The sequence below is a fragment of the Anas acuta genome, chromosome Z (genome assembly GCF_963932015.1).
Source record: "Anas acuta chromosome Z, bAnaAcu1.1, whole genome shotgun sequence".
NCBI classification, from domain to species: domain Eukaryota; kingdom Metazoa; phylum Chordata; class Aves; order Anseriformes; family Anatidae; genus Anas; species Anas acuta.
Genome location: NC_089017.1, coordinates 43222716 through 43249095, shown reverse-complemented (window position 1 = coordinate 43249095; position 26380 = coordinate 43222716). Strand labels below are relative to the sequence as shown.

Sequence of the window (26380 nt, the reverse complement as noted above, 5' to 3'; positions counted from 1 at the left end):
TTCTTATTCATCAACTACTCAGTTGAGGGTCAGAGGGAAAGATAACTGGATGAATGAAGAAGCCGAGCAAGCTGATAAAGTAGAGAAACTGAGACATTGGCATGGGTAAGTCAGCAACAAGGGCCACAAGTGACCCCACAGAATTCAGTAACTCCAGCCCTGTGGTAAGAACCACATGCTGGCTTTTCACAGCTGAGCATTAATTTGCAGCACTTCATACCTCCTCAGCCATGCCTTATTAAAAACAAAGCTGTGTTTGAGGCTGCTGCTTGGCAGCATCACATCTCACTGTGCATCTGACGTGCCACATCCAAGCCGCAGTGTGGCACTTGGCAGGAAGTCACCTGACCACCACCCCTACACACCACTCAAGGTCTCTAAGTAGCTCAGGCTTAAGAAAATAAAAATCTTCTGGATAGCTCTCCTTGCACATGCCAAACTGCTTGGCCTCCTCATAAAATTGTGCCAAGGACAATGCTAGGTTTTGTCTGTTCAGCAGCAGTTCTGATACCTGCTCCATAAGAGCAGCAAGTTGCTTTGAATGGGAATGCCCTGTGATTTTAAGAAATATATGCCAGTCCTTGACAACGAGGAGCCTACTTCCTAGAGACTTTTTGCCTAATAATGTCCAACTGTCTACAGCACAAGTTACTGCAGCTTCAACAGCAATTACAGAGTGAGGGTAACATCCATATTTCTATGAGCATTTTACAGAAGGAAATAGAAATGGCTGACAACCATGCATGGCTGATGATCAGATATTTAAATAGAATCCAGAAGTGGAAATACCCACCTGATAATACCCTAACGAGCAAATACAATTTTTAAATTCAGAAGTGTTATTCAGAGCTCTGGGTGTGTTGCACAAAGGGGCAGGATGTAGAGTTGCATCAAATCTACAGGCTTCCAGCGAACCTGCGCTGGTGACCTCAGGTACTATGGAGGTTTTCTGTCTGTGAGCTGGAGGCTAATCTATGCCTCATGAAATCAAGGAATGACTAGCAGATTCCTGCCTGCTGTGAACATGCTAGGAGGCTGGATACAGGTGACTCCCTCAGATATTTACATGATAACTGGCCAGGTTTCATGTCTCTGACAGTCCCTTTCCCTGAAAGTCCTGCTGGTGAGCCATGACAGCAGCCACAGAGAGATCACCTTCAGGCAGGTCTAAAAGATAAGTAGGTGCTGCATTTGTGGTGAGGGACAGCAGGGATATGTTCCCTATGAAGAAAGTAAAAATGCCGAATTGGCATGGCTCCAAAGTTCAGCCTACAGTAAATACGAACACCAACAGCTTAACCAACAGTGAGGTAAGAGTAATCAAGAACTAGTTTATGGCTGCCCAACCCATAGTGCATCTGCTCAAATAAGCCCATAATAAAAGCCTTGGTTCTGGGCTTCACAATGCAAACTGGTGCTCATTCTGCTCAAACGTGGAACACCTACCAGCTCAACCCACAGCCAGCACCAAACACACAGCACTCTCAGTTGGGTGAGGCCTAGTCCTCCCAGTGGAGCGTGACCATTTTGAGCAGTAACATAGAACACTGTAGCTCCATCTAAATTTATGTTTGTGTCTACCCTCCTTCAGATGGGTGGAAGACATGTACTGTTGTAGCATTGACTACATAAATCTCTATGAACAGTCAAAGTATGAAACCTGGCAGTATTATACAGAAGTGACTGTCATGGACATCCATACACAGGTCAGCTAAACCTATATATGATTAACATGAGGTTAGTTTTACATGGGGTTTCTTCAGCTGTGACCTAAAGGGATGTGTACAAATCTCAAAAAGATTATTTTTGCCCTTCAGCCATCAGGTGCCCTTGCATTCAAATCCTGACATATGCCATGATACAAAAGACCTTGGTGTCATTTTGTCTGCTGAGAGAGTGTGGCCATCGCTCTGTAGAAGCCAGGCATGAAGTAAAAGCTACTGACAAGTATGGGAGCAATTCTGTTTTACTCAGAGAATGGTTGTGGCCTGAAAAGAAGCAGACCATGTTCCTGGCTAACAAGTGATGAGTCAGTCTCTGGGGTACAGGGATATACCCTCATCAAAAGATTAGTACGTTTTGTAATAATGAAATTCCCTCTAGTGTGTACTCATGAGCCTCCAAATTCTACCAAGAGTAACAAAAGACCCTCTTTCTTCCTGCTGCACTTTCAATGTCATAAGAGACATAAAAAAGAATATGAATAGTCATATAAATATTGGCTTGGTTGGTAGTCAGTCAGGGCACAAGCGTTGACGTTGACTGTTTAGCTTGTTACTGAAAACTGTAGTGTGACAAATATTTTTTATTTTTTAAAGTAGATTTATTTATTTGTTGCAAATAGAGAATTAAAAGAGATAGAATAGGTGGAGAAAAAAAAACACACACACATTTTTAAGTTGCTGCTAATCTGTAAATTTCACTAGAATAATACAACAAATAATATTTCTAGTAGAATAATACAACAAATAATATTTCTATATCCAGTGATGGGGTTTATTGCTTTTTTTTTTTTTTTTTCCACCGGAATGCCTATGGCTAATTCTTTTTAAATTACAGAAGGATATGGGCAAGATATATGATTAGAATAAGCTGAGTGAATTTCAGTCATGAAACACAGCTGTGAAAAGTGAATATGGAAAGAATATCACAGTTTCATGCTGAGAAAATTTAACTGAAAACTACATTATTGTGTCCCATCATCTGAGGTTGGGTTGTCTGGCAAAGACCCCCAGTGTTTGACTGCCCTCTGTTTGGTGGCATATAAGTCTCCTATAATACCTCTTACAGGTTTTCACTCCATGTTCTTCCTGGACTCCAAAAACTGAACTGATTCTCATGTAGAAACTCTCTGTATTCTGTAACTTGTCCAAAGTGGTAGCATTAGTCAGCCTTATTTAGTCCAGCCCCGTTAATCTGTGTGTCCAGCTTCCTTCTGGCATCTTTGCTGACCTCTGTAACCTCTGTTTACTCATGCTCTTCCTATGCTTGCTTCCTTGTTTTACTGCCATAAATCTGCTACTTCCTCCACACTTTTTTTTTTTTTTCCTTTTAAGATTGCCTCTTGGCCATGTCATCTCTGTGCAAGAGTTCCTGACCTCCTTTTCCCATTAGATTCTTCTGATGATGTGGGTCATCAGCATAGTGATCAAAATAGTCTATATTGTGATCTTTTACTTCAGAAAGGCTTTGTTTGAGTCATAATTTGCAGATCTGCATCACGCATTTAGACCAGTCTTTAGACTGTTAATAATTCTTCATCTAACTGATGCTACCTCTGCCAATAAAATCCAATTGGTACTACTCTCTTAATGCTAAATTAAAAACCTAACATGGTCTTCAGCTCTTTCTTAAAATAACCTTCTTTTATTTGTGTTGTTTAAAGATCAACCACTCTCCTGGTTTTAATATTCAAGGTATGTTTCAAGGTTTTCATTCCACACAGATCCACTTTTTTCCTCTTAAACTCTCATAGTTATCAATATTTACCTTCTTATGTACCAGGGCCAAACTTTATAGTGCCAGAAATTTTTATTTTTTTTTTCCCCACCAGATTGTGAAAAAGCAGATATGCCTGAAAAATTCACTATATATCTCAAAAATATATGTGCAGGTGTTTGATTTTTGAGAGAAATGATTGCAGAGGGTACTACAGAACAACTACAGAACAACATACAGAAAATGAAATAAAAAAGGTGAAGAGCTAGAAGCTCATTAGAAGCACATTACATAACTGCTTAGCCCACTAAAACTGAAAGAGGCATTTTCAAGGTCTTGGTATGGTAATGCAGAGTGGCAGGGTCTCTCACCATTTTGGCCCAGAGAGCTGTGTACCCTTCAGCTGAACCTTGTTCATGGTAGTTCTTCTGTCTGATCTCAGCTCACACCTACTGTGCTTTATCCAAGACGTGTTTTCCTATAAGCAGGTTAATATTTTTGATGGGGTCATAGTTAAATTCATCTTTAAATAAAAGATCTACAGGTGGGCAATAAGTCCGTGCTACACATGCAGATATTCTGAGATGGTATGGATCTCTGTAGAACTTCAAAACGGACTACTCAAGAGGTAAAAGTTACACTTGCTGCTCTCCAGGTCTTGTTGGAGATAAAGCTTTGGAGCAATTCTGTTGTAAGGTTGTCTGCTTGCACTGTGTCTTGAGATTTTATCAAAATCTGCCCATGAATTGCTACAGCTCTGTGCTAGGACAACACTGATCTCAAAGTTCAAGAAAAGTACTTGAGAACTAGGAACAAAAAATTCTCTGTTAAGTTACATCACTAGAGAAGATGAGAAAGCCTTGAGACCGACAATCTTCAGAAATAAGAACAACTCTCTACAATGAGACAAACTTTTTGTCATAAGTTTCATTTCAAATATATTCTTTCATTGCCAAACTCTAATAACTTCCTTTCTCACCAACAAAAGAGATATCTGACCTGAAAAATAAAAGCCTGAAAACCCTCAGTCTTGCAGTCCATGAGGGATTTTGTCATTGCCACTGACGTTACCTGTGAGGCACTCAGATAATAGTGATAAGCAGGAATATAAATAACTACTTTGCCATGGATGACTGCAACTGTGGGAAATATTGTCATCCAGTGGAAGATTTCTGTTCCTTCCCTCTTTCCCCACAGCAGAAAGACAATGCAACAATGATGACTTTTTCATTCCAATCACAGCTAACACAATCAGTGAGATAAAATCCAAAGTGGTAAGAATGGAAGGGAAGGGAGAGAGAAATGTGTCAAGCTGCTTATCTAGGAATTGAATCCTTGTTCATTCCTGAAACGGTCCAAATCCAAGATGTCAAATTTGAACTTTGTCAGACCTTGAAAAAATAAGAATCTGTGTATGAACTTTGCGGCTTGGCCCCCTCTCTCAGACCCAGCCTACCTCATGAGTCATAGATGCAAGAAAGTGCAGGAGAATCATTACATTGCCTACAATATCTTAAAAGAAAATAAATGAATCAGTTAAACCAAAAAGAAAAACAAGTGTGACAGGCTTATTCTCTTCTGGGTTTCCTGTGTGTCAAATCTTGCTTTGAAATACAGGGCCTGAGATTAAGTTCAGTTTGTCAGAGCAAGGAGAACCTTGTTGTTATTCTCAAAAAGACAAGGATGAAAACATATAATATTGGATTTCAAAATGTATAGCAGACACCTTTTTGAGGGTGGTTTTTTTTTTTTGTTTTTTTTTTTTTTTTTTTTTTGAATGAGAAGCAAGAGTAGAAAAAGCAAAGGAGAAGGATAGGAGTTTCATTTCTTTAGCCTGCATAATGTTTCCTATGGTCTTATTTTCATAATTCAGCAGTTCTAATGACCATAATTCATAATATTAAATGACAAACTGAGAGCAGGTTTGTGTGAGATGATCTAAACCGAGTAATATAACTCATAATTTTGAATATTTTTAATATTTTTGAATATATTTAATATTTTTAATATTTTTCAGTGCATGAGAAGGGCTTAGTCTCTATGTATGTCTACAGAATACTCTTTCATTGTCATATGGCCCAGGCCTGAAGTCTTTGCCCATGTTGTACTCTGCCCTTATTCATGATGGGCACAGTGGAGCTGAGCATTCCTCCAAAGTAGCATTCAGTTTCTTGTCAGCAACCTGCAGCTTATAGTCAGCGAAGCTGGGCAGAAAACTTCCAGGGGAACATTATGCCCACCATGAAATACCGATTAATCAAAATCAGAACATTCTGTGGGAATGTGTCTGTTTTAACAAATCTTCTGACAAAACAGAGGCACATTTCCAAACTTGCCTGCCAGGCAGGTTTCAGTCAAAATCTTGCCTGGTTTCATGCCAGCTTGCCAACCCATCTCCTTAGCAGTCTGGCCAGCTGTCTGCTGGGGAGATGAAATGCCAGGCCTTCTGACTTCCCAATTCTAGGGTAGCCTATTGAACAAAGTGCTTCCGTGATGGGGGACCCTGGGCTTGTGGGCTCCTCATCACAAGACAAGACTACCTGCCTCAAGGGAAGGCAAGAGCAGTGATGCCTGGTCTTGGAAGGGCAAGAAAGATGTTTGCACAAGACTTCTGTAAGGGGAGTGGTAAATGGAAGGTGAGGTAAGACTGCAAGGTGAAAATTGTTGTTAGCCTTTATTTCATTCCCAATATTGGCCACTGGAACCAACACCACCTCACCTCCATTAGAATAGTTGATAGAAAATTAAAACATCTTTTTGTGAGAGAATAATACGTAACTCTGGAAGGAATTGACAATGCTAATTCTTCTGAGACTTGATGACGTTCACATATGGCTAACTAGCCTAACCAGAGTATCCTAGCAGAACTACAACTGCAACCACTACTACTTAGCTGACTTTTGAAACAAAACTCTCTTCCTAGGCTAGCTTGTATGGCTCAAGATGCTGTGTAATGCCTTCTAGACATAGACTTAAAGGGAGAGAAAAAGCTAATTTTTGAGAAAATAACCCACGCCAGAGAAATAACAAATTTATTCTCATGCATTTTGAGCCAAACATAAGTAAAATTGAATTAAAAAACATAGTGTAGTCTTCAGAACTTGCAGGGACTATGGGAGACAGACTCTAGGCTTATTTTCACCAATTACATGGAGAGCACTTGGGATTTGGCCTAAAGGAAAATAAACAATCTCCTACTCTTTGCATGTTTATTCACTGTTGAATGTTCTTGGGGAATTTTGCTTTACTGATCCCTCTTTTTCCTTAGATTTTTACCACAGTTGTCTCACTCTTCTGCCAGTTAACAGCTGGAGTTTCACACCTCAAATGCAACCCCATGCAGCCACATCAGGCACTGGGCAAACACCAGGTCTCCTCAGCACTGTCCTTCTCCCTGCCTGACTTCTCCTCTGTTTGAATAAGAGGAAAGGCATCTCAGAAGCTATCTTAACAAATCAAAAGAATTTTTTCCTATAGGATGTGTCATCACTAGCAGAGATAAGGGACAGATTTCATCATGTTCTGAAGGGAGGTTGGGTGACTTGCAAAGGTATGTGCTATATGCAGTTAATAATAATGGGTTGTCAGGGAAAAAAAAAACTGTCCTTTTAGTTTGCTGCCCCATTCCATTTTGGCCTGCCATAGCTCCGCTTTTAGTGCTACGTCTAATCATTTCTCAAGTTGCTCTAACATTAAAATATTTCACTGGAATAGTAGATGACTCGCAATTTCAGGTACAGCTAGCTTGCCAGTAACACTGCAGGCTTTTTAAACCATTACTTGACTTACTGTGCTGTTTCAAAGCGTTGCCCTGTGTTTCAGACAGCTCAACGTAAAAGCAGGATTACAGTCAAGCTTAATGTTTTCCTGTGTTGCTATGACTTGTGTTAGCAGCAGCTCTGAAGTCATAAATGAATTAGCCTTTCTGGAGAGAAGATACTTGTGACTCTTTGAGTGTTGCAATCACATACATATATGGAATACTAAATCAGGATTTCCTTTTCTCTAGTTCCACTTTAATTTCACAACAGATTTTATCCATTTCTACCTGTTCTAACACAAGATTTGTACTGGGTATTGTTGAGGGACTGGTGTTTATAGGCAAATAAAGAGAGTCTTGTTAGTAGATTAATGTATTAGACTTCTGTTTCCCATGTAAAGGAAAGGCACAGACATTAGTAGGTAAGACACCTACCTCTAAATTGGCGTTGTTTACAGACTGCTGAGCCTGACTGCCTTCTTTGGACTACATAATCCCCAAGCTCAGTGTCTTGCTACATTCAGATCTTTTTTTGTATTTGCCATCTGCTTCTTGCATGAAACACAATGAAGAAAACTATGTGTACATTATTGTGTAAGTCTCCATGATACTTATTTTTAGAGAGCTATTTTTGAGCTAGCTAATAAGTAGCTTTTTGCATGTGATGCTTTATGAGGGAACCAGTGTGGTTCAGGGCAGAATGAATGCAACATGCTTGCACAAATCCATGATGACTATCTATTTATCCAGGCTAACACAGGATGTTCCTCAGGATTGTGTCCAGTCCTATCGATGCATAAGCTGTCTTTGAAGTTAAGTGGTGGAACACAGATACCCTCCTTCCATGGTGAATGTCCTGATGGCTACGCTATAAAATGCAAGCTCATTTTTGCTCTTTGTCTGATCTGGTGACTTTTAAAATCTTTTCTCTGTATTAGGCCACTTTCTACCCATCCTCCTGATGTATCAATTTTAGAACTCAGTAGTCCAAGAGCAAGGAAGTCTCAAATATAACAGGAGTGTATACCAGCAGGTGGTTGGTAGAAATATTTCAAAATGTCTATCAGAATAAGTGCTGCTCTGGATGTGGGCAGAAGCGGTCTCAGTTTCCACCAGTTTCTAGGTGGGATTCTGGGTGGGTCTTAGATGGACCTACCTGCAAGAAGGGCACCACCTTCCACACACAGCTGGAAAAAAGCTTTAGTCATCTGAGCATGTTAAGGGCCAAAACAAATTATGAAAATGTGATTTATAAATCCCCCAAAGTTACTGAGTAGCTGAGCAGAGAATTTCAGGAGCAAAAGTTTGATTTAAGCCATCTGCATGACTTTCGATAGTAAAGTCCATGCAACCACTCAGCTGCTGCTGAACAACCAGGAACATCCTTTCCAACGTTCTCTGCTCAGGCTGTTTTCCAGTCTCTTTGCAGCCCTTGGGAGTGAGGGTCTAAGACTAAGAGTTACACTCCTTTTTTTTACACAAGGCTATAATTAGCCTGCCCAGTGCATGCACAGCTTAAACGTAAAATAACCATAAAAGAGTAGCACAGAGATCCCCTGCGCAGAACAAAGACTTCTTCTTGTCTTTCTGCTAATCACTGCTGTGTGACAAACTTTTTATAGCTCTTAATGTCTTTAAGTTTACTACTCAATTTTCACTTCAATAGAACACATTTACAAACTATTTTGCAAAGCATAGTGGCTTCAACAAATGACTCACTGATAATTACTGTCATAGAAGAGCCAACTGCTCAGTATTTTAATACGTATTTTACTATTCTTAGTCGTGGCTGTAAAAATCGTTCGTGTGGTGTTTGCTCTCCCCATCATCCCTCAAAGCACAACGTCATAGAATACAGTGTGCCTCAGTGTCTGTCTGTCTTCCGTGGTCAAGTGTACTCAAGTGTTTCAAGCATTTTGGTGAAAATTGAGGGAGATACATTTCTTATAGATTTAGCGCTGTCACTTAAGTAAGGATTACTCACAAATGTAAATCATCAAACTCAGTAGGATGACTAATGTGAGCAAAGATTAAATGGCAAGACCAAGTCTCAAATGTATATAAGAAATGACTGCCAAAAAACATCCCACTGCTTTCTTTACACATCTCTCACCTTGGAGTATGACAAATGAAACAGAGAAGTAGATGACTGGAACAGTGGCGGTGAACAGCGTTAGCCCCTGTCTAAAAAACTTTGCCTGAGATTTTTTACTTTCCTGTGCCTTGGCTCTGCGGGAGACCAGGCAGCGAAGTTTTTGGCTTGTATCATCATTCTTGTATAATCTCATTTAGATGACTAATTGAGCCAGGCTTGTGTTAACTGACATTTGAGTAACTTTTATGCAAGTTAATTTCATTTGTTGCTGTTCACAGTCATCACATTTGCTTTTGCACTTTTGTGTCATGTGGAGGTTATGAATGACCCATCAATCTTAAGTTGGCTGTTGCAGTGTAAATAGTATCACACAAATTTTCTTTCTTTAGTCCGTGCACTTATTGTGCAATTTTTGGTGTTTCTTCACATTTAACAGCGCCAGTAAACATTGCCTCACTTATGTCTGCCTAAGTTACAATGTGAACATCTATTTCTCTTGGGTTTGCTTTTAGCAAGGGTACATTACAGCACAAATATTTTTCCAGTACAGTTTCCACAAATGTTCCCAGATGCACGGAAATATTTTGATTAGTACTTTGAACTGTAGTCAAATGACTTGCCTTTTTCTTTAATGTATTTTATTTCTGGCTTAGATCTTTATAAAATCACAGTATCATCTATTCTATAGAACTTTCACTACTACTCATCTTGAGCAGGAAGCCCTGAAGGACTTGGTTAGTGTTAAATGCTTTTGAGCACAGATCACATCAAATGTATGAGAAGACTGGTGAATATGGTGTAGTCTGATTGCACTGTTATATAGCAAAGCTCCTACAGCTATAAAGAATGTAAAGCAGGGAAGCCAAGGGTTATGGCACAAGTTGCAGTATTTCAATGAATTCCAGGGTGTATTTTATGCATACATATGTGTATATATATATATATATATATATATTTCAATTAACTCCAGAGTGTATTTTATATATATATAGTATACATATATAAATAAAGCCATCAAAACATGTTTAATATATCATGATCTTAAAAAGCATTTCATTTTTGTTTCACTCCAAACTACATGTAATTTGGATTATTCTGTCCTGAATGTGAACGGTAACAAGGGTGAGGAATTAGAGCCTTTTCTCCTTGAAAGCACTGGGATTTTGCTGTTGAATTCTGCTGGCTTTGAATTCTGGGCTGGGTCAGACGCAGACCTTGCGTTACTGAAAACCCAAGAAGCACGAACACAAGAGAGTATAAAGAAGCCAGAGGATGTTAGAGATGACAGAAGGTACTGTCTGCGATATTTTCATTAATTGCTTTGTAAATGCCCCTTTCCTAGACCCTTCACGTAGCAGTGTTACAGCACGTAGGCTCAGCACCGCTCATTAAGTGAAAATCAGAGACGGTGTTCAGAGGGCTGCAGTTGTGTACTGATACATACAGACGAATCCATCAGGGGTTGGAGTGCAGATATTGCTGTCCAGAAGCCAGTGTAAACCCCAGCACGCTGAAGGCAGCTAGGAGCGTAGCTCAAGACCTGCGTGCCCTACTTCATCCCTGCAGGAGACGGGCCGGCGGGGGTGGGCACTCACAGAACCAGCCTCTTCTCCGAGTTTTTCCTCAAGTCCGCGGACTGCCTTTGTGCAGACAGCCGGCAGCGGCTCTCAGCCGTGGGGTTTTATTTTTCCTGTACCTCAGGAGAGCAGGAAAAAAACCGCGCTGAACACGTCCCTTCAGCCGCACCAGCGCTCTGCCCCCTGCCTCGCCGTACCCCCGGGTGTGCCCACCGAGGGTCACCCCTTAAACACCGCCGCCAGCTTCGGCCGGGCTCCGCCACCAGGTACCGGGGGCGCCGAGCCCCTCACACCCGAGCCCCCCCCCGCTCCTTCACCACACGGCGGCGCCGCCCATGCCGCGGGCCGAGCCCCCCCCCCCCCCCCCGCCGGGCCGTTACGTAACCGCCGTCGCCCCCCGCGCGCGCCGCCGCCGCCACCGCCGCCGCCCCCCGTCCCGGCGTCGGTTATGCAATGCGCAGCACACAGCCCTACTGTAAGCGCGCCCCGCCCCGCCCCGCCCCGCCCCCTGCCCGGCCCCCCATTGGCCGCCCCCCGGCGGCTGGCGGCGCCGATTGGCCGCGGCGCGGCCGCCAGTCACGGCGCGGCGCGGCTGGCATGCGGGCTGCGCGCCCCGCGCGGCGCAGCGCTGACCTACTAACACACATCCCTCCGCGCCGCCGCCGCCGCCGCACGCTCGCGGGCGGGCGGGCGGGCTGAGCGGGGCGACGACGCTGCTGCCGCTGCTGCTGCCGGTGCTGCCGGTACTGGTGGTGCTGCTGCTGGTGGTGGTGCTGCTGCCCGCACGGAGAGGAGCGGAGCGGAGCGGCCGCCCCGCACCGCCTCGCCCTGCACGCAAGGTAGGGAGGCGCGGCGGGCGCGTCCGAGCCGTGCTGTGCCGAGCCGCGATGTACCGCGCTGTGCCGCGGCTGCCGGCCGTTACATAACCCGCAGCGCTGGGGTGCGGGGTGCGGGGCGCTGCCCTGCCCTGCCCTGCCCTGCCCGTCCTGCCCTGCCGGGGCGGGCACCCCCCGGAGGCTGCCCCGCAGCACGGCGGGGAGCGGGCGGCGCCGCGGGGTGCTGCCGGTGCGCGCTGCGCCTTTTTATTATTATTAATATTTTTGATTTTTTCGTGTTTTGCTTTTTTTTTTTTTTGGATGTGTGTGTGTGTGTTTTGGGGCGCTGCGGGGCCGGGTTCCTGGAAATGCGGCGTTATGTAACCGCGGGGAGCGCCCGCAGCCGGGCGGGGGAGCGGGGCGGCAGCGGGGCGGCCGGGCCGGGCCACAAAGAGCAGCGGGACGGGTCCGGCGCCCCGGGAAAATAAATGGAAAAAAATTAAAAAAAATATATATATATATAAAAAGGAAAAAAAAAGAAAAAGGGGAATTAAAAATATATATATACATATATGTGTGTATATATATATATATATGTATATATGTGTATATATATACGTGTAGCAGCGGGGACGCGGCGCCGTGCCCGGCTCTGTCACACCGCGGGACGAGCCGTGCCCGGCGGGGCGGCCCCGTGCTCACACTCACACACACTCACACTCACGCTGCCCCCGCTCCTTGCACGCGGGCGTGCCCTGCGGCTGTCCCCGCACACCCAGCCCGGCACAGCCGCGGGGCTCCCTTTTTTTTTTTTTTTGGGGGGGGACCCCGCGGCTGGGGCCGGCCCCGTTACCGGGGGCTGCGGGCGCCGTGCGTGCGGCGCAGCCGCGGGGCGCTGTGACAGGCGCCGGGGCCCGGCCGCTGCCCCCCGGCCCCCGCCCCGGGTCCGCCAGGCGGCGGCGGGCGAGGGCTGGGGGCGCTGCCGCAGCCCTTTGTTCGGGGCCGGGGCCGCGCCGAGGGAGCGGGCGGACGCCATGCGCCGCCGCCGGGCACGGAGGGGCCGAGCCGGGCCGGGCCGGGCCTGCGGGGGGGTGGGGGGGAGCGGCAGACAAAGGGGGTCCGGCCGCGCCCCGCCGGCACCGGGACCGGCACCGGCACCGCCCGGCCCCGCGGAGCGGCCCGGGGTGGGCCCCGCCGCCCGGGTGGGCGACGCCGAAATCGGCGTCTTTGTCACCAAAAAAAAAAACAAGCCGCCGAGGTGGCCGTAGGGGGGGCGGCGGCGGCAGAAAATGCCCCAGATGGGCAAAACTTTCCGGCGGGGCGGCCCCCCGCGGTTTTGGGGGGTGGGGATGGTGGTGGTGGGGGGTTGTGGGGGTCAAGTGCGGCGGCGCCCCGGTGGCCAGGGTTTGGGAGTTGCTGCCGTGTCAGAAGCGAGCCAGCCTGATTTCTCTTAATTAATTAATTCATTAATTTATTCTCTCGTCCTTGTAACTTCAGCGGTTGCTCGCAGTTTCATTGTGCTCACTCCCGTGTACGTAACCCACTTTGAGTCATCCTTGCCCTCCTCGGTCATTAATTCAACCCAGGGGCTAGTTTAAAAAAAAAAAAAAAGAAAAAGAAAAAAAGTGCATCGCTTCTGTGGTCCCCTGCTCCACCAAAATGCTGGCTTTTATCGGAAATGTGAATGAATAAGGATTCGGGTGTTGACCTAGAGACCTAATTCAAACCAGCGAGTTCAAGGATTATTGAATAAAGATCCCTAACATCACTGGCACTGGCAGATACCGCTTTAAAAGTTCTCACATTACAAATGTCTTTATTTGACTGTTGAAGTGCTAACCCTCTTTAGAACGATCTGCCTTTACTTTCCATTTTTATTTACTTTCTATTTTTATCTCGTCTTATTCTCTAAAGGACTCTTAACTAGCTTTTATAATATCCAGCTTCCTGGATTTGACTTCAAAGCTTCAAGTTTCTGCTGTTGTGTTGTTTTTTTTTTTTCCTCTCATTTGTATTTTTTTTTTTTAAGGAACTAATCTGAAAGGTGTCAAAAAGCTTAGAGTCTTCCCATGAGCAATATGAACTTATGTGACCTCCTCACATCTAATCTTATCCTAAGAAGGAACAGTATTTACCACGCTTTAGCTGAAATTTGTTGAACGTACATTCTTTCTGTTGCGAGTAAAGCAATGCACAGTCTACAAAAGGTATCAGCACCACGCTGCGTTTTTCAGTCCTTTATCTTGAAATAAAACTCATAAATAAAATAAACCTTTAGCTCATTTTAAATTGACTTATTTTAGTAGATAGTTATGCAAACTATGTTTATGCAATAGTTTTTTTTTTTTTTCCAGACAGCAATCTTGCTGCTGTTATAACATCACTATGATGCAATAACATGAACAATAAAATCCTCTGTTTGAGTCTTATTGCACACTGTTAAGCAATGTATCTGACTCATCAGCTTAATTGACTCTTCTAGGTGACCTTGCTATGATCATTACAGCCAGTTATGAGATATAAATGTGCTTAGGATATGTAATAGAAAAAAAATGCAAATAGATGGCCAATTGCTGCAGACCATTCTAAGACAAAATGTCAGATGATTTCTGCTACGGTATTTTACAGTGCTTGAAAAAAACTGTGTTTTTTTTTTTTTTTTTAAACAGGTGATGTAACTGTCTAATACCAATGACAAGCATGACTGTCAAAAATAGGATTGCATAAGCAAGGGCATACTTGGGCTTGATTCAAAATGTGGTAAAAGCAATGTTCTTGAAAACTTGTTGTATTAAGAGGTAGACCTGAAGTGAATTATTATTGCCCTCCTTAGACATCCTGTGTTTTTTCTTTTTTCTTTTTTCTTTTCCTCATTCAACTGTTGAACTGAAATCTCATACTATGAGGTTGAATCTGGCAACAGATAATACAGAAATCTGTTTTCTGCCAGATAAAAAGCTGTATTAAAAAAGTGTTTTCCTTTTTTGAGTTGTTCCATCTTAGTGCAATTATGAGTTCTGTCCTGAAGCATTAGAATAATTAAGCAGTTTTTTTTTTATTATTATTATTATTTTTTAATTTTTTGCCACAGAGGTGTCTTCACAGCAGTATAGGTGCCAGTGCTGCAAGGCCTCCTCTTGTGAGTGGAACATCGCAGCAAAGATAATAGGAATTAGCACAGGTGGTGGTGGTCTTCCTATCTGGACCATCTTGCATGAGTGGGGCTCTGAAGTCGGCTGTTTCTGTGTTCCATTGGCAGTGCATGGTAGACGCCAACATTTTACAAACATCGTTTATTTCGCATCTTTATACTTCAGTTACATAACAAATGCATGCTCAGGGCACCCGCTGGGATTAATTGACATAATTCTCCTGCCTTTAAATAGCACTATATAAATTTAGGTCAGCCAAAGGTCTGGTCCATGGTTGGCATTTTAAGAATACTGTTCAATAGGAGAGAGCCATTTGTTGTCAGAATAATTAACACTTGATTTTGTATTTTTTAATGGTCCTTAATTAGAACACAGATCTTATTCCCAGAACGTTGTTACTACTAAGTGATTGCTTTGTGCACTCTAGTTTTTCCTACTGTCAAATAGCTGTTGAGATGAGGAGAAGCATACTGTTACACTATTGTTGCTTCAGTTCCTGTTGTTTCTATTGGGATTTTAGTAAAATACTGCAGAGTGAAGTGATATTTAAATAAAACGTCATGATTTATATACACACATATGTACCATGTGTTGTATAAGTGTAATTAAATATTTACACAAGTAATATATACATTTCCTCTTCTTTTAAGCTTCAAAGTTTCTCATGGCTCTTTGAGTAACCTTCTTAGATTTTTGTTCCCACCAATCTATTCCCACTTATACCAGAGCAGCAAGCAGCCGGTTTAGGACAGGTTGAGCAGATCTGGTAGAAGCATGCTGTATGTCCTCCTAAGGAAATGGGAGAAAATATGGGTCATATTTGCTCCTATTAATCTTGACTGACCTTTTTGAGCAACAGCTACCTTTAATACATGTTTAGTTCCCTCCAAATAATAATTTTATTTGCATAATTTGTGTAATTTACCTTTGGGAAGCAAGCTATACATTAATGAATTAATTTGTAGTTATTAAGATAAACAGTAACTTAACTAATTTTCCTAACAACAAAAGCCTTTCATAAAAATTACATCTGACATCAGCTTTCTGGGTACAGGTTGGAAGTGGGTAATAGGAAAATGTAATACTGTTGTGAGTGCTGTGATGAGCTTTAGTCTTGTCTTTTTTTTGTTTTTTTTTGGCAGGGGGGAGAGGGATTAAAGGAGGGGAGATTTGGAAGTGTCATAATAAATGAATGATTCGTGATATTTCTATGGAATACATTGTTTAGCCATCTCCCATTACTTTCTTTCAATAAGAGAAACAACATTTTAGCGAAAATGGGTCATCTTGTACAAAGCTATCATCATCAGTGCTCCACTGACCTAATTACATGCTGATCCTGGAACTGTAAGCACTTAAGATGCCCGTGAAGTTGTAAGAAAAGGGAACTCTGTGCAGAAGCAATAGTTCCGTGTTGCTCCTTGCTGTTGTAATGGATTCATGCTCTGTACGAGTGTAACTATATAATAGCAGTAATTGGCGGTAACGTTCATATCGTAAATGCGGAAAGAGGAAAACCTCTTTGTGACCGTGGATAATGTATCTATTACTGCATAAAGTGCAGTTACCTCGTTTTTTTCCAGAGAGCTTGAACTTCATTTGCTCTACATTGCCTAGCCCCTCTTGCCCAATAATCTGTGCGAGGGATAGTACCACTGTTCCAGTGGGAGCAGCATTAAACCTTTTCTTTAATCAGAATATAATTTTACAAACTGGCCTACATAAAGGCAAGAAAAGTGATCTTGAGCAATTTGACTGGAGGTTGGAATGGAATTTGGGAGCCACATATTCAGTTCAAAAATATTTCTGAATTATGATAGACCTGGCAGGTGCAGAATCTTATGGCGTAGTTTTTGTCTGGGAAAACCGGTAGATGTAGAGTGGCTCGCAGTAGAGGTAGAGTTGTTCCAAAGTGTTCAGTTAGGTTGTGTGCCCACCACCTAAACTAATAAACTTGGTTTTGTCTCCTTCATGTGCAGTGGGGATGGTATTTTTCTGTACCTCCATAAAAATCGTGTGATAGTTAGCTAATGTATTTAAAACTCCTTGAAGATAAAAGTGTGAAGTATATTTTTCTTTTTTTTTTTCGAAGTTTGGAATGTGAACTGGTCATTTTGCTACCTTTGAGTGGGTTCTACACTAGCTTTTCAGTCGTGTAGGCACCTTTTCAGAATAAATATGAGGGAATGGTAGTAGGTTAATGAGACCTATGCAAAACATGGAAAACAACAACTAAAAACATGCAGAGACACATAGTAGTGTGAGCTCTTACTGTATTTCTGCACTTTACCATATAGTAGTTTGAATTATTTACTGAGAAGATGCTGATGGAGGTGTGGTTCTTTTTTAAAACAAGAAGCTTTGTTTAGCCTTTTTTCTGGTTTTGAAGGACAGATAAATTTTGGAGACAAATGTCTGTACAAAAGTGAAATGTATTTGAAAGCAACCAATTGCTAGAGATAGTATTTCACTTAGTTTGATAAAACTATTAGAAGAATAGAATTAAATAATAGGTTATGCAATTCTGAGATTTATTTTGAGATACCGTGCTTGGAGATAACAGGAATTATTTTGATAAATACAAATAATATACAGTTACTCTATGGGGAAGCTTACACATACGTGTGGAGACCCATATGCACTCTCCAAAGTAGGGTAGTCTTGTGTAATTAGATTACATGGAACAGAGACAGCCAAGACTGTAGCCCTGTCCTTCAACCTATTGAAACATTTCAATTATTACAGTGTGAATACACAAATCCCTGGGATCAGACCCTTAATGTACTATTTTGACACAATCAGACCACTTAAGTATTTTGTGAAGTCCATGGACAAATTAACTTTTCACAATTTCTGCATACGTAATTTCTTGCTTCAATAGTGTGATTTCTATAAAACAGTCTCTTTAATTCTTGGGTCTGGGATTGTATCCTACTTCTGTTCAAGCCAATGGCAAAATTGCTGTGGGAGCAAGACTGGGTCTGTAATTAAGTTAATAGGGTCGAGTGTTATTACATTGTTGAATTGGCACTCAATGCCATTAACATCAACCAACCAACCAAAAAAAATCTTTAACAGTGACTAATGTAAGGCAGTATTAAATGTTGGTTTTATAATACTTTATGAGGGAGTGATAAAGCAATTGAAAAATTAATCATAAGGGAAAATATTGGAATTTGAAATATAGTCAGAGGAGTCATTACAGTTCATTAATTTATGTGTAAATACTGATGTTTTCCAGTGGAATTATAAAATACAAGTGAAGCAAAATGGCTGTTTTTATTGAAGGCATTTTGCCATTATCATCAGATGGAATTTAATTTGTTTACAGACTCAGTATTGGGCTGATCCACATGGAGAACTATTAACAAACAGGGGCTCTTCCTCCTCTTATGTAAAGCAGCAATTCCAGTTACCGTGATAGACGTGCTCAAGGAAAATGTGGAAAGAGTGAAGGATTTATTGTTGTTTTGCCCGTTCACTGAAGTAATGGCATTAGAAAGAACTACATAAATAGCAAATCAGTAAGACTATGTCAGTGGGTTACACTTCTGTCTTGACAGCCTTACTGATGGGCTCTGGCAGAAAGCAAAGTTGCATACTGCGTGAAAAGCATCATTGTTTTGATACACATTCATTACTTGCTGTAGACTTGTGTGCTACCTACATTCTGCCTGTTTATGCCAGGAATAATGCATATGGGAGGGAGAATGGCCAAAACAGGAGTCGTTAGTGCTAAAATGGGCAGGTTGCGTACTGGAACGGCCCAATCTGTAGAAGCCACCTGAATCGAGGGACACGAACTCCCTAGGTTGCTGGGTTTCAAGTGCGGCTCAGTGCCAGCGTTTGGCTGCTTGAGATAGTTTGGACATGCAGTTGGATTTTTTTTACTGATACATAGATGGTCCTACTGATGAACTATGCCTTAGTCTACGTTCATTTCGAAGAAAAGCAAACAATCTTTTTGCTAATTACTTTTATCTATTACTGTCATTACTGGTGTCTTTTCCTGTGTCATGGTGCTGCTGAAGTGTGATCACTCTGAGCTGAAGACTGCACAGCTAGAGGCGAATTCATACTTCTTGCCCTGAAACAGCCTTGTTTAAGGATGAAGTTGTTCCTTCTGTAGGGTGGAAATGGGATGCTGGGGTGTAAGATGAAAATGCAGTTTGTACTAAACCAGTGTAGGTATAGCTTCATTCTTCTAGAAATAAGCACAAATCCCATGTATATCACTACTTCCTTGCTACTTCTCCTGTTTCAAGTAGGTGTAAATGTTCCAGGGAAGAAAGTAATGGTATATGTGTGGGAAAGGAATTTGCAGGTGGCTTCGCGCTGTTTCACACATCCCTGAATTAGAGCTAATGAGGAAACAAGTGGTAGAAGCAAAAACCTGAGCAAGGTTGAGATAAAATAAATTGGCTACATCTTTAAAGATGAGCTTTGGGCGGTGACAAATTGCTGGTTGGCTCCAGGCGCGTCTGAGGGTCCCTGACCAATTTTATGATAGGTTTGGGCGTGTGGACAGTGCATGGGGCTACAGGGAAAGTATATGTAGTAATGAAAAAGGGCAATAAACGTCTTCTGTTAAAGAGCCATCGGGCTCACGAAGAGTCCATGCCTTGCATCCCTTCGTATATGTATGTTGGTATCCCTTTCTTAAGAGAGAATAAACATCATTTGGCTTTGAGTTTAGTGCTTGAGTGCTGTAAAATTCAGTCAGATATATTTACTTGTAAGGCCTTGAAGTTGTTTTGAAGCCTTAGCAAGAGTTGGCTGAGATGCATGTTATGAGACAAGTGATGATTTCATAGGTATTCAGTACAGGTAGGTATTCAACTTCTGTATGTGCTTTAGCAGATGGATGCATTTCAAAAGAAACACAGAAGTTGTCAGTGATACAAATGAATACAAGGATTGCAGTGTATCAGGGTGACCGTGGATCAATAGCTGTGCATTCCTAATGCTATGGGACAGTGAAAAAAAGTCTTGGTATTTTTCTCCTTCTTTTGTAAAACCACATTGTAGAGACTGAATGTTTCACAAATGCCATAGAAACTCAGGTGACCCATCTTGGATATTTTATTTTTAAAGGCCATGTATGAAGCAATTTTTATTTATATGTATGTGTATATATGCGTGCGTGTTTATAAAGTATCAGGTTACACTACAGTTGAAACAGTTTGCATGTTAATTAAAGCACTGAAAACTTGCAGCACTGAAATGGACAGAATGACTATACAGCTTCTTCAGCAAATTAAATTATGCTGAAGTTTTGGATGTTGCTTTGTTGTGGGACATTTATTTTTTTTTTAAACGTGATCCAGCTCCTACTTAACTTGACAGAAAATTCTTTTTGACTCCAGTTAGAATTTTGGACCAGGATCTAACTATGTAATTACTTGTGTATTAGAGTTATATTTCTGCTTTACAAACATGGCAATTTGTGGTGCTGCTTTTGCACTGAAATGTTAGAGACCGTCTTTGGTGTGGCTGGCTTCTAACTCTATTTTCCATTAAGGCTGTATTATCAAAGACAAATAGTTACATGTCAGTAATTAACTATGGATTTTAGGAAATTCTTCTTAGCTGTTCTATTAAATGTGTTAATTTTTCATGACAGAAGAGTTGGCATGGTTTGATGGAACAGAACCCAGCTTGAAACCTGAGTCTTTATGACCCTACTTAATTGTTATTACATCACTCACTCCTCTTTGCCTTCTGGAAAAGAAAAGAGAAACTGGCAGAATACAATTCATTAATTCTTTTATAACTTTCCCAACTGATAATATTAAAATCAGTTTCATTAGTCATTGTAAAAACATTCCCAATAAATGGTGACATTAATTTGAAGTTGCTGGTGGTTGTTGTTGTATGGACAAGAATCATTGCTGACCCAATAGTAAGTCCTATAAAAACAATTGGCATACTACGTTTATTTTAAAAGGAACTTGACTGACTCTGGAAAATGAGATATTGAGAAGCTGTATCTCTGGTCAAGATCAAATGATCTTATGAGAATAAAGCATTTTTGCATTAAGAAGGACTAAATAAGACATGCCAATTTAAGTGCAAAATTCAATTTTAATGATCAAAATATCTAAAGCTAAAGGGTAAGCTAGTTTTCCTTTGTTAGTGGTAAGAATTTTAGATCTAAGCTTTCACTTTAACATAAACACTGTTTTCCAAAGGTGCCCATGCCTCAGTAGTATTAAACTTTACTTTGATGCAGGAAGGATATTTTTCAAATTCAAATTATGTTAGTAAATGTTAAGTCTCTAATGTATTTTTCAGTACTGGTTTTGGCGTTTTCTTAGGAAGAGACAAGACGAAATCTTATGTAACGCATTTTTTTGTCTTGTAAATTTTTTAAGAGCTAGGTATATGCCAAAATTATATGCGTATGTTTACTAGTTTGAATTGGTCTGATTGATCAAAAAGCCATTTTAAAACTACATGTGTGCGTCTATAAATCTTGTCATAAAAGTACACATATATATGTTTATATTTACGGGATATAAAAACAATAATTAAATCTTTAATAGCTTTAATGAATAGTGGTGTTATTTTAAGACAATAGAAAGCACTCCAGATTCTCTAGATCAGTTTGTTATTTTTAATCCATGAAGGACCCAAATATATAGCATTTCTAAGTCACACATCACAGCTGTTTTCAGAAGAGATGCTTTAATGTGGAAGAACAAGATACTTTCCAGTGCTGCTCATCAACATGCCTGGTGTCCTGCAGTGTCGAGTGTTAGAGATTTAAGTTTGTCAGTGATATCACGGAAAGTTCTGTGACAACGTTATGGTAGGATCAAAACCCAAATGTTTATTTTATTGATATTTTTCCCTTGGATCATGATGTATTTGTTTTGGAAGCAAATCTGCTACCTAGGTATCATGAAGTGTACAGTATCAGTTGCTTCAGTATTGAGCTTCCTTCACACTACTGTAGGATTAATAAACCAAACACTAGTCTACGCTTTTTATTAAAAATTCCTTTTGCAGTCCCCAAACCAATGATGCCTAAATAGTCATCAAATTCTCTTTTTTTTTTTTTTCCAGGTTTTTTAGCGGATTCCCATTGGCTCTGCCAAGAAAATTGGATCTAGACACTTCTGTTTGAGAATATGAAACAAACAGAAGAATGTGTGTGGATTTAAAATCACTGTATTTATCAAGTTGTGGAGTGAGAAGTACTGGAGAAATAGCTTGCTCTGTCGCTCATTGTAGGTCTACAAATTGTTTCTGATGCAGCTGAGAAAAATGCAGACCCTTAAAAAGGAACACGGACCTGTTGACACAAGTAGCAATGTGGACAAAATCATGGTACTTAAGTCTACTTTAGCAGAAGTGTCTGAAGAGTTGTCCACAAATGAAGATATACTACTTACTGAAGCAAGTAGTGGAAAAAGCAAATCTTCAGCTTGCCGGAGAAAGCGTGAATTCATTCCAGATGAAAAGAAGGATGCTATGTATTGGGAGAAAAGGCGGAAAAATAATGAAGCTGCCAAAAGATCTCGTGAAAAACGACGACTGAATGACCTTGTCTTAGAGAACAAACTAATTGCACTGGGAGAGGAGAATGCCACTTTGAAGGCGGAGCTGCTTTCATTGAAGCTAAAGTTTGGTTTAATTAGTTCTGCAGCCTATGCCCAAGAGATACAGAAACTCAGCAGCTCGACAACTGTGTATTTCCAAGACTATCAAAGTTCCAAATCAAACATTAACTCATTTGTAGATGAACATGAACCGTCTATAGTTGGTAGCAGTTGTATTTCTGTCATTAAGCATTCTCCTCAAAGCTCTATGTCCGATGTGTCTGAAATGTCATCAGTAGAGCATACTCAGCCAAGTCGTATACAGAGCAGCTGCAGAAGTCCTGAAAATAAGTTCCAGATTATAAAACAGGAGCCCATGGAATTAGAGAGAGAGCCAAGAGATGACAGAGGTTCCTATAAAGCATCCATATATCCAAACTACATGGGAACTACCTTTAACGTGTACTCACATTCTCCTCCTCTCTTGCAAGTTAATAGATCCTCCAGTAACTCCCCCAGAACTTCAGAAACTGATGATGGTGTTGTTGGAAAGTCATCTGATGGAGAAGATGAGCAGCAGGTTCCGAAGGGTCCAATCCATTCCCCAGTTGAACATAAAAATGTTCGTGCAACAGTTAAAGTTCCTGAAGTGAATTCTTCAGCTTTGCCTCACAAGCTTCGAATTAAAGCCAAAGCCATGCAAGTTAAAGTGGAAGCAATGGATAATGACTATGATGCCACACAGAAATTATCATCGCCTATTGATATGTCCTCAAAAAGACATTTTGAGCTTGAAAAACATGGTGCACAGAACTTGGTGCATTCTTCTCACACTCCTTTCTCGGTTCAGGTGACTAACATCCAAGACTGGTCACTCAAACCAGAACTCTGGCATCAAAAGGAACTCAATGTAAAAATTCAGAGTGGTTGCAAAACTGGAGTTGTTGAAATAAAAGACAATATCTACAATGTCTCTGAGTCCGAAAACCTGTATTTGAAGCAGGGGATAGCAAACTTATCTGCAGAGGTTGCTTCACTTAAAAGACTTATAACTACACAACAAATCTCTGCGTCAGACTCTGGTTAAGTTACTACTGAGTAAAGGCTTACTGTTTTAAAGGATGTCATTTGCAGTAGATAAATATGTTTTGTATGATGCTGAATTTTCACTGGACTTGTGACGTCATTTCACTGTAATGTTCACATAATGTCTGATTGGTGTCCTTCTGTGCACAAATTATTATGAAGACTAGGTTGTGCTATGATCACTATGCCTTGTGTATAGTCAAGTAGCCTGTACAAAGGCTGTATATAGTGAACTTTATTTTCTTTTTATTGTTCTACTATAAAGTGTGGAAGTTACCAGTTACAATAAAACATGGATTGGTGACAAACACAGGACATCTACTCCAGTTCAGTTGATTTTAAGAACTTGTAAATAAGTTGTTAATTACAAAAAAAGAAAAAAGAAAAAAAAGAAAAAAGAAAAAAAAAAAGGCTTTTTCTTACACTGTGCTCAACTTCACTTACAGGTTTGGTTTTTACAGCTTAACTTAACCAAATTACAATTTACAACACATGTAAACCTTCTGGCCACCTTTTTCCTTAACACTTTTTTTAGAGGAGAATAGAAATAAAGTGGATATTTATAAATGAAACATTAACAATTTATAGCCTTAGCCTTCTTTAACTTATTTGTTAGTATAAGTTAACCAAAAACCACACAAAGTCTGTCCTGGTAGCTCTAATATCAACAGTAACCTTCTTCTCCTTTTATCTCAAATAAGAGAGTAATGAATTTCCTGAACGGTTTATTGTGACAAACCATTTTTTTATTTCAGTCTTATAACTTGGTGTTTTAGATGAAATTAGTCGTATTGGATTTGTGCATCTTCTAAGTTTTTCAGAGCCTTGCACTGATAGAATTAGACACCACCATCTTTGTCAAAGGGTGGTTTGTGTGTGCAAGGGGTGCAGGCACAGAAGGAATTCTGCACAAAGGCTGTGTAAAAGCATCTGTCCACCCCATGGTTCTTTTCACAACAGAGCATGGGCCACCTTCAGATGAAGGATAAGGCTCCCTGAAATGTAAACTCTGTGCTCAACTAGGCAAATACCTATGTAAGGAGCAGGCAATAGCGGTAGCAGAGTTAGAGGAGATCATCTGCTACCATGTTCCCACCATGGGAGACAACACAACTTTAAGCATGAAGTAAGACTTACCACCAATTTGGCTTCAGTTTCAATGGTTTAGCTAAGTGAACTGGAATACCCTGGCTTACTACAGGGCGTTTTGCAAGAATTTCTTAAATGTATATTAGAGATTATGTGGAGAACAGTACAACCCAGATTCTACCCTTGCGATTTACGCAGATGATGAGTTCTTCACCTGATGACTTTGGAGTTCTTTATCTTTGAGAAAAGCCATTGAACTGTGGAGACTAGAATTGCATCATATACCCTTTGTTTGGCTTACCAAAGCCTTTCCTTTAAAAATAAAAAACAAGTTATAAATAGAGCATAGATTTGGCAGAGGTCCTTTTCATGCTAATTCCACCTTCTTTTAAAGTACTAATAAATCAGACTAACAAATAAGCACTTCCTGAAAAGGCTTTTTATTAATTGCCATGCTGTATAATAGAATCTTACCATAGACTTAAAATACTAATTAAGAAAAAATGTAGGTAGTGGTTTTTAAATTCATACTTGACTTGAGTGAGAGGAAGTTTGTCAATTTTTTGGGGATATGAAAAGGAGTCTGAGTTACTCCTCATAGCTCTGAAGCTTGGTCCAGCAGTCAAGGCAATGGCAAAACTCCCTGATGTCAGCAAGGCCAGGATTTGATGCTGTATCTTTTCAGGAGCTGATTCACAGTCATGTTCTGGGAGGACCTTGGCACAGACATCACTGGTACTTTCTGAGCTTTTTTGAGCCTTCTAACTGCTGTGCTGTATTTGTGGCATTCAGAGTTAATAAACTGTTATTCTTTTTTCATGCCTTAATAATACAATAGACCCCATAGTTGGGCTCTGTATGTATTTGGTAATTAATATAGATGACATTTCAATGTTACTGAAAATAAGCTCAGGATTATTGCATGAAATGTAAAAATTTGCATTGAATGATGGGGATATGAAACATGAGGCAGTGATTGCTACTGGCTCTTTGCTTGCTAAGTATCTTCTGTAAGCAACAACAAAATTCTTTAAATATTTTGCATATTATTTATCACATGTAATGTGTTCAAGGAGAGGACTTAAAACTCTCAGTGTTGCCATCTGTGTAAGCCTAGATCTATTGTTTTTTTTCCATTTCTTGTTACAGTTGTTTGTCATAATGGAAGAATGTTGTCCTCCTTCTAGCTCATTATATATTTTGTGTATCTGTTTTGTGCAATTAATACTTAACAGTAATGATGTAGTTAATTTGTTGAAGGATGTCATTGCAAGAAAGTTATAGCATGGAGCTTAGGAGCACAATCAGATGTTATTTATACTCCCTTTATACCTTAGTGTTATGCTTCATTTGAAGAAACAAATAAATAATTTGTCTTTTGTTCAAAACCAGAACTAATCACAACATGATTTTTTTGTACGTTCATCATATTAGTGCAACACGTACGCATTAGCAGGTGTTAATTCTCCACTTCTGCGGCAAAACTTCCTATGCTGAAGTTACTGCTGCTATGGCTGGAATTCAGAGCAGCTTGCACGAACTGAAGGTAGAAGGCGAAGACGCTGGAGTGTGGGTGGTAAATACAAAGCCAGACTCTTGGCTACAGTTTCAAACTGTCCAGACGAAACTGGGTGGTTGAACTAAGGGTGGTGTAGCTGGCCCCTGCACCCTCCACACCCAAAGCTAGCCTGCTTTCCTTTAACACAGGTGCTATCAGGGAAGAGGACAAGTGGCACTGACTGGGGGGAGGGAGGAAATGCAGCGGGACCCTGCCACCACTCCAGCTTTCAGCGGCTGTATGGACACACGTAGAAAGGAACAGAG

At 41.0% G+C, this 26380-nt stretch overlaps 1 protein-coding gene across 1 annotated transcript; it reads left to right on the top strand.

Moving 5' to 3' along the window:
- Positions 1–11446: 11446 nt before the first annotated feature.
- NFIL3 (nuclear factor, interleukin 3 regulated) lies at positions 11447–25950 on the top strand. Its single transcript, XM_068666364.1, has 2 exons — positions 11447–11709; positions 21906–25950. Exon 2 carries the CDS (start codon positions 22092–22094, stop codon positions 23466–23468), a length of 1377 nt encoding a protein of 458 aa, XP_068522465.1. The 5' UTR covers positions 11447–11709; positions 21906–22091; the 3' UTR covers positions 23469–25950.
- The last annotated feature ends 430 nt before the right edge of the window (positions 25951–26380 follow it).

What these genes read in the sequence shown, in the direction of transcription:
- NFIL3 (XM_068666364.1), top strand. Translation starts at nt 22,092, where the DNA reads ATGCAGCTGAGAAAAATGCAGACCCTTAAAAAGGAACACGGACCTGTT.